Source organism: Schistocerca cancellata, chromosome 2, assembly GCF_023864275.1.
Source record: "Schistocerca cancellata isolate TAMUIC-IGC-003103 chromosome 2, iqSchCanc2.1, whole genome shotgun sequence".
NCBI classification, from domain to species: Eukaryota; Metazoa; Arthropoda; class Insecta; order Orthoptera; family Acrididae; genus Schistocerca; species Schistocerca cancellata.
In genome coordinates, this window is record NC_064627.1 from 1,090,987,050 (window position 1) to 1,090,999,103 (window position 12,054).

Sequence of the window (12,054 nt, forward strand, 5' to 3'; positions counted from 1 at the left end):
GAAAAGCCGCATGGAACTTCCGACACTATCTACTAGGTCATTTATATATATTGTGAAAAGCAATGGTCCCATAACACTCCCCTGTAGCACGCCAGAGGTTACTTTAACGTCTGTAGACGTCTCTCCATTGATAACAACATGCTGTGTTCTGTTTGCTAAAAACTCTTCAATCCAGCCACACAGCTGGTCTGATATTCCGTAGGCTCTTACTTTGTTTATCAGGCGACAGTGCGGAACTGTATCGAACGCCTTCCGGAAGTCAAGAAAAATAGCATCTACCTGGGAGCCTGTATCTAATATTTTCTGGGTCTCATGAACAAATAAAGCGAGTTGGGTCTCACACGATCGCTGTTTCCGGAATCCATGTTGATCCCTACATAGTAGATTCTGGGTTTCCAAAAACGACATGATACTCGAGCAAAAAACATGTTCTAAAATTCTACAACAGATCGACGTCAGAGATATAGGTCTATAGTTTCGCGCATCTGCTCGACGACCCTTCTTGAAGACTGGGACTACCTGTGCTCTTTTCCAATCATTTGGAACCTTCCGTTCCTCTAGAGACTTGCGGTACATGGCTGTTAGAAGGGGGGCAAGTTCTTCCGCGTACTCTGTGTAGAATCGAATTGGTATCCCGTCAGGTCCAGTGGACTTTCCTCTGTTGAGTGATTCCAGTTGCTTTTCTATTCCTTGGACACTTATTTCGATGTCAGCCATTTTTTTGTTTGTGCGAGGATTTAGAGAAGGAACTGCAGTGCGGTCCTCCTCTGTGAAACAGCTTTGGAAAAAGGTGTTTAGTATTTCAGCTTTACGCGTGTCATCCTCTGTTTCAATGCCTTCATCATCCCGGAGTGTCTGGATATGCTGTTTCGAGCCACTTACTGATTTAACGTAAGACCAGAACTTCCTAGGATTTTCTGTCAAGTCGGTACATAGATCAGAGGGAGCGAAGGGCGTACTACTTCCAAATGGAGTGTGCCTAGTACAGTTCTTTGGTGTTCATAAACCAAACTTCACATTAGAATGAGTGGTAAAGGAGGAGACACAGGCGTAAGAGACAGGGTAGTTTAGGACACATGAGGAATGAAGAGGATATACGGGGAGTAACAAAATGACTGCAACGAATTTCGATGGCTTGCAGAGGGTGTTTGAGGAACGAGCTCAGGATAGGAAATGACGTCCCGAAATGTGATCCAACGACGCTGCAGAGAGTAGAAGTTGTAGTGGCGTAGGAGATTATATGTGAAAATGCTGGCTCCTGACTGACCGCAAAAAGAATTTCTCGCAATGGCCCTAACAGCAGGAGGTAATAATGGTTCCGCGTGGCTGGTGCGAGAGTTTCAATTGGACGCCGCCTGGGTGACTTGCGGGTCGCTAACCTACCCCAATGATCCTGCTGGGAAGAGCAGACATACAGTTTAGCGTGGAATTCGAGCCATGTGTTGTTCCTGGTGAATTTTCACGCGATTAAGAGGTGAAGCACTCACTCCGTCTTCAGGCCACGAGTGGCCTACCGGGACCATCCGACCGCGGTGTCATCCTCAGAGAAGGATGCGGATAGGAGGGGCGTGGGGTCAGCACACCGCTCTCCCGGTCGTTATGATGGTATTCTTGACCGAAGCCGCTACTATTCGGTCGAGTAGCTCCTCAATTGGCATCACGAAGCTGAGTGCACCCCGAAAAATGGCAACAGCGCATGGCAGCCCGGATGGTTGGTTGGTTGTTTTGGGGAAGGAGACCAGACAGCGAGGTCATCGGTCTCATCGGATTAGGGAAGGATGGGGAAGGAAGTCGGCCGTGCCCTTTCAAAAGAACCATCCCGGCATTTGCCTGGAGCGATTTTAGGGAAATCACGGAAAACCTAAATCAGGATGGCCGGACGCGGGATTGAACCGTCGTCCTCCCGAATGCGAGTCCAGTGTCTACAGCCCGGATGGTCACCCATCGAAGTGCCGACCACGCCCGACAGCGCTTAACTTCGGTGATCGCACGGGAACCGGTGTATCCAATGCGGCAAGGCCGTTGCCTTTTTTATTAAGAGGTGAAGGCAGACAGACTGAAATATTCCATAGACGGACCGGGGCTCGATCCTGAAATATTTCAGTTCCCGGGCATGCGATTTAGTTTTAGATAACCAGCGCGCCATACACGCCATATGGTGTAGAGTACATTCAAGTCTTTCACAGCAAGACAGTGGAGCGCATAAATTCGCATGTGCTGTGAAAGGGGTGACCTGATGGTAGGCATTGGCTCCTATAACTTGGACGCTCTGCAGTATGGTTGGATGAATATTCCGGGTAGGGCTCCCGTCGCCAATTTATTCCTCAATACACCCTCTGCAACCCTTTGAAGTTTGTTGGTGCCGTTTTGTTACACTCTGTGGGGACATGGCAGAGTTGGAGGAAACAGGATCTGATGACGATGGTGTTGCAAAGAATGGATGCACGGACCAATAGGTTGCAGTATGACGGATATAGTTAATGGGAAGTGCGTAGGTCTGGAGTTTACACCTTACGATGTGTGGTGGCGGGTGCTGTTAATAGTTGAGAGTTGGTGCAGCTAATGAGTGGTGGCGGCGACTCACCGAGGAAGATGACGGGCCTCTCGGGGTAGCGGAAGCGCGCGGGCTCCACCCAGAAGGTGAGCAGCGTGAAAAGCGTGGACAGGAAGCAGAGCCACGCCCAGCCCGTCATCCACGTCTCGGCGAAGCGCTTGTCCTCTGCGCGGTAGTAGGCGTCGCGGCCGCAGCGCGGCGCGCACGTCACCGCCCCCAGCGAGTCGCGAGCGCGCACGAAGTTGGGCGGGCAGGCGTGCGCCGCGGGCAGCCACACCTGCGGCGGCGGCGGGGGCGGCGGCGGCTGCGAGGAGGGGGCGGCGTCGGCGGCTGCGGCGTCGGCGGCGTCGGCGGCCAGCAGCGCGCGCTCCGCCTCGGCGGGCTCCAGCGGCGCGGGCAGCGCCGTGTTGTTAGCGGGCGGCGGCTCGTGCATGCAGAGGCCCGCCTCGGGGAAGCCGTCGCAGGCGAGCGCGGCGGGCCAGGGCAGGCTGAAGGAGGCGAGCACGGGCCCGCAGTCGCGCTGGACGGCGGCGCACAGCGACCGGCACGCCGCCACGCCGGCGCCCGCCACCTGCGGCGTGCACAGCGGCGCGAACACCGAGCACACGAACAGGCGCGCGTGCCGCGAGCAGTTGTAGTGCACCATCGGCAGCAGCGCCTGCAGCTGCAACACGGCGGCCGCGCGGGGCGCTCGTTACACGCCTACTGTGGCTCTTCAAACAATATCAATACTTTTTCCAATATGCGATACATTGATACACTCCTGGAAATGGAAAAAAGAACACTTTGACACCGGTGTGCCAGACCCACCATACTTGCTCCGGACACTGCGAGAGGGCTGTACAAGCAATGATCACACGCACGGCACAGCGGACACACCAGGAACCGCGGTGTTGGCCGTCGAATGGCGCTAGCTGCGCAGCATTTGTGCACCGCCGCCGTCAGTGTCAGCCAGTTTGCCGTGGGATACGGAGCTCCATCGCAGTCTTTAACACTGGTAGCATGCCGCGACAGCGTGGACGTGAACCGTATGTGCAGTTGACGGACTTTGAGCGAGGGCGTATAGTGGGCATGCGGGAGGCCGGGTGGACGGACCGCCGAATTGCTCAACACGTGGGGCGTCAGGTCTCCACAGTACATCGATGTTGTCACCAGTGGTCGGCGGAAGGTGCACGTGCCCGTCGACCTGGGACCGGACCGCAGCGACGCACGGATGCACGCCAAGACCGTAGGATCCTACGCAGTGCCGTAGGGGACCGCACCGCCACTTCCCAGCAAATTAGGGACACTGTTGCTCCTGGGGTATCGGCGAGGACCATTCGCAACCGTCTCCATGAAGCTGGGCTACGGTCCCGCACACCGTTAGGCTGTCTTCCGCTCACGCCCCAACATCGTGCAGCCCGCCTCCAGTGGTGTCGCGACAGGCGTGAATGGAGGGACGAATGGAGACGTGTCGTCTTCAGCGATGAGAGTCGCTTCTGCCTTGGTGCCAATAATGGTCGTATGCGTGTTTGGCGCCGTGCAGGTGAGCGCCACAATCAGGACTGCATACGACCGAGGCACACAGGGCCAGCACCCGGCATCATGGTGTGGGGAGCGATCTCCTACACTGGCCGTACACCACTGGTGATCGTCGAGGGGACACTGAATAGTGCACGGTACATCCAAACCGTCATCGAACCCATCGTTCTACCATTCCTAGACCGGCAAGGGAACTTGCTGTTCCAACAGGACAATGCACGTCCGCATGTATCCCGTGCCACCCAACGTGCTCTAGGTGTAAGTCAACTACCCTGGCCAGCAAGATCTCCGGATCTGTCCCCCATTGAGCATGTTTGGGACTGGATGAAGCGTCGTCTCACGCGGTCTGCACGTCCAGCACGAACGCTGGTCCAACTGAGGCGCCAGGTGGAAATGGCATGGCAAGCCGTTCCACAGGACTACATCCAGCATCTCTACGATCGTCTCCATGGGAGAATAGCAGCCTGCATCGCTGCGAAAGGTGGATATACACTGTACTAGTGCCGACATAGTGCATGCTCTGTTGCCTGTGTCTATGTGCCTGTGGTTCTGTCAGTGTGATCATGTGATGTATCTGACCCCAGGGATGTGTCAATAAAGTTTCCCCTTCCTGGGACAATGAATTCACGGTGTTCTTATTTCAATTTGCAGGAGTGTATATCGATATCGAAATGGTAATATCGAGGGCCGATAGCTTTATTTTACATTCTATTGTTTTGCAATTTTCGGTAATTGTATGAAACTGTTCTCTTGAAATTGTAATGAATATAATTTTACTTTCACTGTGTGAAGAAGTCCAACTACTTTTTGAGCTTTCATCACGTCCAGTCTTTCTCTTTGTCTGTATGAAGCAAGTGCAGGTGTGACAAAGAAGAAAGCCGAATGAACGGGGACCAGGCGGTGTGAATGGAATGACCCCAACGTGAAGAAACAGCACACAAGTTGCGTTAAGAGAGGGAAAAAAAAACAATTTTTAACGCAACTAGAGGAATGTTTCTTCACATCAGCATTCTTCAAAAACTGTAGCTGAAAATTATTAACAAAAATCTAAATGACAAGATTGGTATTTGCGATGGGCGGAGACGTGTCAGGGGCTAATGCTGACGTAATCGGCGCTAGACGATACCAACAGGAATTGCAACGTTTAACTTCACCACGCAATTTTGAAACTGCAACTGCTAGGTTGACAGGAATGAAAAAAAGGGAAGTCGACATCAAGCGTTCAGGACAAATCCGATATGTTACGAAACCGAACATCGGTCACCCTTGGTTGTGCCACTTACATGCAGTTACCATTGTTAGGAAAGTGACTATCGCTAACCAAGAGCGTGCATCGTTTTCCTTTCAATTCTTGCTCTAAGGGGGATACGCAGGCTGCTAGCTTGTTGATGTACATAATAAATCAGTGCTTAGATATACAGCTCTAAAACTGGTATTATATTTACAATGTGCAGCTGATATTTTTTATAGGCCATAGGATCGACAGTGTTTTCTGCGATATATCGATACTTTCTTAGATATATCGAGAGCCAACATGGATACTCTTAAATATCGATACATATCATGCTTGATATTTTTTAAAATATCACACCTCTGCCGTTCCACATGGCTCCGTGCTGGGGCCAATACTGCTCGTGTCATTCATTCCTATTAAAAAATTATTATACTGACTGCAGTCGGTGGAAATTATCATCTCAGTGAGTCATTACTTATTACAACTAATCTGCTCCTAGCGTTTCTAAGGGAACTTTATATTAAACTTCTCAGGTTTCCAGCCAAGTCGAAATGACGAGGCGTGTCCGTGAGTGTCATATGTTGCCGAACTCACATACTTAACATTTTAGTTGCAACAAGGTCCAAATCCGAAACCAATTTCTTGAATAGCAACGTTCTGGCTCTCCTTAGTTCTATTAAAATATCCTAACATTATGGGTTCTCCACTACTGCACATTTTCGGCAGTGCAACCTTTTTCAATTATAATGGTATTTCAACTATGTCCATCTGGTATGTATCTCACGCACTTGAAAAATCCTACAAAGACGAAACTGTACAATAGAGACGAATCCAAGGCAGACGGGGAGCCGGCCGAAGTGGCCGAGCGGTTCTAGGCGCTACAGTCTGGAACCGCGCGATCGCTACGGTCGCAGGTTCGAATCCTGCCTCGGGAATGGATGTGTGTGATGTCCTTAGGTTAGTTAGGTTTAAGTAGTTCTAAGTTCTAGGGGACTGATGACCTCAGAAGTTAAGTCCCATAGTGCTCAGAGCCATTTGAACAGACGGGGATTTTAAATGAATTAACGAACTCCAGAGCGACTGACTCGTATATTTAATTACTGTCCAAGAAACTGTAGACAGAGTAAGTGAGTAGCCGATACACTGTTCTGAATACAATTGCCACCATTAACTATGGTGAATGTCTAATCGAAGCTGTCCTATATACTTTAGCTACAACATCAGAAGCAAGAATGACTTGTGTTACCCATTGTTAAAGCTGTCAGTGGCTCAGAAAGGAGTTTAATACGAAGCAACAATACTTTTATCATCTGCCAATAACATAAAATATCTAACGGGTAACAAAGGAAGCTTCAAGCTTATGCTAAATTAATTTATTTGGACAACTCCTTCTGTTATGAGGATAGATTTGTATTTAAAAACTGCTAGCCTCTAAAAGCTCACGTGTTTTTAAGCTGTATGAGCGAGTAGGACTGAAAAAATAATGTGCTCATTAACGTTAATACTAATCATGCATAAATATCCTGTAAACTAACTTGTTGCACATCATTTCAGTAAAAGAATCCTTCAAAGATCTATGACCCATGTAACTAAGGCTGGTGTTACACTATCAAATTTCCTTGTCAAAGATGTGATCAAATATTCGTCAAATATATTTGACAAAGATCTTTGACATGGTGCTAAAAAGGGGTATTACACTGTCATCATATTTTTCGTCAAAGTTCAAGATGCCTGACAACAACAATTTGTTATTAACTGCAGCAGTTGCATGTACCACAATAACACTGTATGCACATGCGGAAGAGAAGTGAGGGAAAAAAAGGAAACGTACCTGGGTGAAGCCGTGGGATTTACGACGACACGATAAAAGCATTCAACAAAACTTGTAACGTGAGCTTATAGTTGAGGACGTCAAGTCGTACATCAATTACTTAAGAATGGATGAGCATAAATTTAGGTATTTGCTCTGTGAAGTGTATCCTCATATCACAAAGCACAATACTCACTTAAGAGCTGCTATATTTGCAGAAGACAGGCTCACTGTAACACTCCGATTCCTTGCTACAGGAGAGAGTTAGGTTAGGGTAGGTTAAGTCAGGTCTCCAATCTTCTTAATCTATTTTTGTATTCAGGGTGCCTCACGTTGTAAAGTGCCTCATCAGCTTCATACATCTCTATTAATTTTGTAGTTGTCGGTACACACCAATTGTATTTACCAGCAATGTTTATAAAAACACTACAGAATACAGAACACTGTAGCGATACTAGCGCTCCACGTGGTAACATGTCACACTGCAGTGAACAGAAGACAAGTGACTTTTTTGATCAAATCTACAGCGAGGCCCTAGATTTGATCAAATATTTGACGACATTTGACGAAGTTCCCTATTACACCATCAAATTTCTTTGACAAAGACACTGGACAAAGAAATTTGATAGTGTAATACCGGCCTTAGGTGTAATAGGGAACTTTGTCAGATGTCAAATGTCGTCAAATATTTTATCAAATCTAGTGCCTCGCTGTAGATTTGATCAAAGAAGTCGCTTGTCTTCTGTTCACTGCAATGTGACATGTTACCACGTGGAGCGCTAGTATCGCCACAGCGTTCTGTATTCTGTAGTGTTTTTATAAACATTGCCGGTAAATACAATTGGTGTGTACTGACAACTACAAAATTAATAGAGATGTATGAAGCTGATGAGGCACTTTACAACGTGAGGCACCCTGAATACAAAAATAGATTAAGAAGATTGGAGACCTGACGTAACCTAACCTAAACTAACCTAACTCTCTCCGGTAGCAAGGAATCCGAGTGATACAGTGCGCCTGTCTTCTGCAGATGTAGCAGTTCTTAAGTGAATATTGTGCTTTGTGATATGAGGATACATTTCACTGAGCTGATACAGAAATGTATGCTCTTCCATTCTTAAGTAATTGATGTACAACTTGACGTCCTCCACTATAAGCTCACGTGACAAGTTTTGTTGAATGCTTTTATCATGTCGTCTAAAACCCACGGCTTCATCCAGGTACGTTTCCTTTTTTTTCCCCCGCTTCTCTTCCGCGTGTGCACACAGTGCAATTGTGGTACATGCAACTGCTGGGTTAATAACAGGTTGTTGTTGTCAGCCATGTTGAACTTTGACGAAAAATATGATGACAGTGTAATACCCCTTCTAGCGCTACATCAAAGATCTTTGTCAAATATATTTGACGGAATATTTGATCACATATTTGATCAAATCTTTGACAAAGAAATTTGATAGTGTAATACCAGCCTAACTAATGAGCAGGAGGCGTAGTATATTAGCAACAAGCAATCGATTGCCTGCACAGCAAAATGATCAACTTCAGAATGATAAGAATTATACACAATCCAAAAGCGAGTGTTACACAAGGACAGGAATTGTGCTCTGAACCTTGGCTCTAATAGGCTACAAGTAAGGGACAGTGTAATGAACCTTATAAGTGACTTACATTGGCTTCAGACAGAGTACAAGACGCCACGTGAGCTAATTACACTCGTTTTGTGATGCGGGAGACGCAGTTAATTGGTGCCACTGAAATTCTCAGGGGAACGATAAGCGTGATGTGCAAACGAGGAGCGATGGGTATTTTCCGTAAGCAGCTGATGCTGCGACTCTGTCTCCAGGAACTCGCAGTGGAGCTGGCACGGAGGACAGCGGATTAACGGGTCTGGGGATCTCTATCGACATAACAGGTAGTCTATACAATACGCCTGCAGTAGGAGGAGAATTTTCCCAGCCCCTGTGAAAATCGCACAGAGGAGAAGACTTAGCTTAGGCGACGCTCAAGATGTGGCCCAACACCGCTGTTCTCAAAGTTTTGCAGACGAGGAGAAAACGTATACCAATCCTACAAGATTCTCACGGGCAGTTTCGAAGCAGCTTTTACATAATGGATTGGGAGCCTGTAATTGTTGAAGGACGGCATAAAAAGGATGAGGAAAATGAGACCTGGCTGTGGCGTAGTAAGTGCGTGGGTGGAGACGGAACAGGAGGCGGCAAGGTTCCAGCAATGAACGAGTACAGGCCGACTGATCGATGAATGAGCGCGACACTGAACCATTCATGCGCTGAACCAATAGCCTCGAAGCACATCCAGTACGGGTGAAATAACGTTTCATCTGCGTTACACGAGCGGTGTTCGGTAGGAAAGAAACACATCATGCAGATAGCAGCATTCATAGTTGCGGCTAAAACTTAATTGTATTTTTCTAATTGGATACTGACAAGGAGATCACACAGCAATCGGATGTTTGTAACTGTTTACATTTACACTACGGGCCATTACAATTGCTACATCAAGAAGAAACGCAGATGATAAACGGGTATTCATTGGACAAATATATTATACTAGAACTGACACTGATTACATTTTCTCGCAATTTGGGTGCATAGATCCTGAGAAACCAGTACCCAGAACAACCACCTCTGGCCGTAATAACGGCCTTGATACGCCTAGGCATTGAGTCAAACAGAGCTTGGATGGCGTGTACAGGTACAGCTGTCCATGCAGCTTCAACACGATACCACAGTTCAAGAGTAGTGACTGGCGTATTGTGACGAGCCAGTTGCTCGGCCACCATTGACCAGACGTCTTCGATTGGTGAGAGATCAGGAGTATGTGCTGACCAGGGCAGCAGTCGAACATTATCTGTATGCAGAAAGGCCCGTACAGGACCTGCAACATGCAGTCGTGCACTATCCTGCTGAAATGTAGGGTTTCGCAGGGATCGGATGATGGATAGAGCCACGGGTCGTAACACATCTGAAATGTAACGCCCACTGTTCAAAGTGCCGTCAATGCGAACAAGAGGTGACCGAGACGTGTAACCAATGGCACCCCATACTATCACGCCGGGTGATACACCAGTATGGTGATGACGATTACACGCTTCTAATGTGCGTTCACCGCGATGTCGCCAAACACGGATGCGACGATCATGATGCTGTAAAACAGAACCTGGATTCATCCGAAAAAATTACGTTCTACCATTCGTGCACCCAGGTTCGCCGTTGAGTACACCATCGCAGGCGCTCCTGTCTGTGATGCAGCCTCTCAAGGCTAACCGCAGTCATATTCTCCGAGTTCATAGTCCATGCTGCTGCAAACGTCGTCGAACTGTTCGTGCAGATGGTTGTTGTCTTGCAAACGTCCCCATCTGTTGACTCACGGATCGAGACGTGGCTGCACGGTCCGTTACAGCCATGCGGATAAGATGCCTGTCATCTCGACTGCTAGTGATAGGAGGCCGTTGGGATCCAGCACGGCGTTCCGTATTACCCTCCTGAACCCATCGATTCCATATTCTAGTAACAGTCGTTGGATCTCGACCAACGGGAGCAGCAACGTCGCGATACGATAAACCGTAATTGCGATAGGCTACAATCCGACCTTTATCAAAGGCGGAAACGCGATGGTACGCATTTCTCCTTCTTACACAAGGCATCACAACAACGTTTCACCAGGCAACTGCCGCTTGTGTATGAGAAATCGGTTGGAAAGTTTCCTCATGTCAGCACGTTGTAGGTGTCGCCACCGGCGCCAAGCTTGTGTGAATGCTCTGAAAAGCTAATCATTTGCATATCAAAGCATCTTCTTCCTGTCGGCTAAATTTCGCGTCTGTGGCACGTCATCTTCGAGGTGTAGCAATATTAATGGCCAGTAGTGTATGTTACGTCAAGATATGTCAGATATCAACTGATCAAAGCAGTTCGATGGAACTTTCAAAAATTCTCGAGTACTCTGAGCTTGTTTAATGCACTAAAGCAAGGTATGTCTTTCCACAGGCAGCGTGGCTGTGTGGTAGAACACTCGACGCACCCCTGGCTTCGATTCCCAGCATATTTGAACAAAGGTCCGTGTTCTACGACATAAAGGCATAAATATAGAAAAATACCAGTAGCGCTCGTGGCTGATAATAGCTTGATCACTGGTTCGAGTCTCGTTCGGTCATTATTTGTTCTTTTTCTTTTCAATTGGTTCGAATACCTACGGCGTTTAAACACAAAATTAGTCAAATATATGCAAATTAACGCTTATCTAATTATCATTTTTATGAATACGTACATCTTCTTATTCCTAATTACATACCATACACAAAAACTTCAATTTACATTCCAAAAATAAATTCTCAATTACTGACTCTTTATAAAAGATCAGTAATTAAGATTCTTTAAATTAAAATTCCATTACAAATGAACTTTTTTCGTCACTATGTGTTTCACCCTTTACAGAAATGCTCATGGAACATGCATCTTTGTTTAAGAATTTGCCACGATTCGGTAGTGAACCCAGGCTGCCCCCCATAGCAGGCGAGCACACTACCGCAATGCCATGCAGCTCAACAAAGAAACGGACTTATTTTAGAATATTAGAGACTATCGGGAAACTTCGAAGTCGATTTTCTCCAAAGTTTTGTGAGATGCATCTGATTTCATCGACTGATATTCGAGTTCCACACTTCACGTATCGTAAGTATAAAAAAGTTCAAAAATCCGTTTACCGTGTGGCCTGCTTGTGAATCAATCTAATTGAAATTTGTAGTCCTACTTCCATTCAACTGTTTGTTTCTCAGTAGTCAGTTCATCCACGATGTTGCTTTGTGTGTGCTTGTTTACTGTTGTAGAGGATCTCCTCCAATTGACTCTCTCACTGCATTTTACCGATGCAACAAATCAATTGCAAGGATGTTCCGTGCAGGAGGTGATACACCGACGA

General features: G+C 47.2%; 1 protein-coding gene across 1 annotated transcript in view; it reads right to left on the reverse strand.

The window, feature by feature from the left end:
- LOC126163106 (frizzled-9-like) overlaps positions 1-12,054 on the reverse strand; it is a 272,464-nt gene that overhangs the window by 44,655 nt on the left and 215,755 nt on the right. Inside the window, exons 2-3 of the mRNA XM_049920027.1 lie at positions 2,910-3,218; positions 2,585-2,831 (exon numbers count right to left, since the gene is read on the reverse strand). Of these exons, the coding sequence (XP_049775984.1) occupies positions 2,585-2,831; positions 2,910-3,218 (556 nt within the window). The remainder of the gene's footprint in view (positions 1-2,584; positions 2,832-2,909; positions 3,219-12,054) is intronic.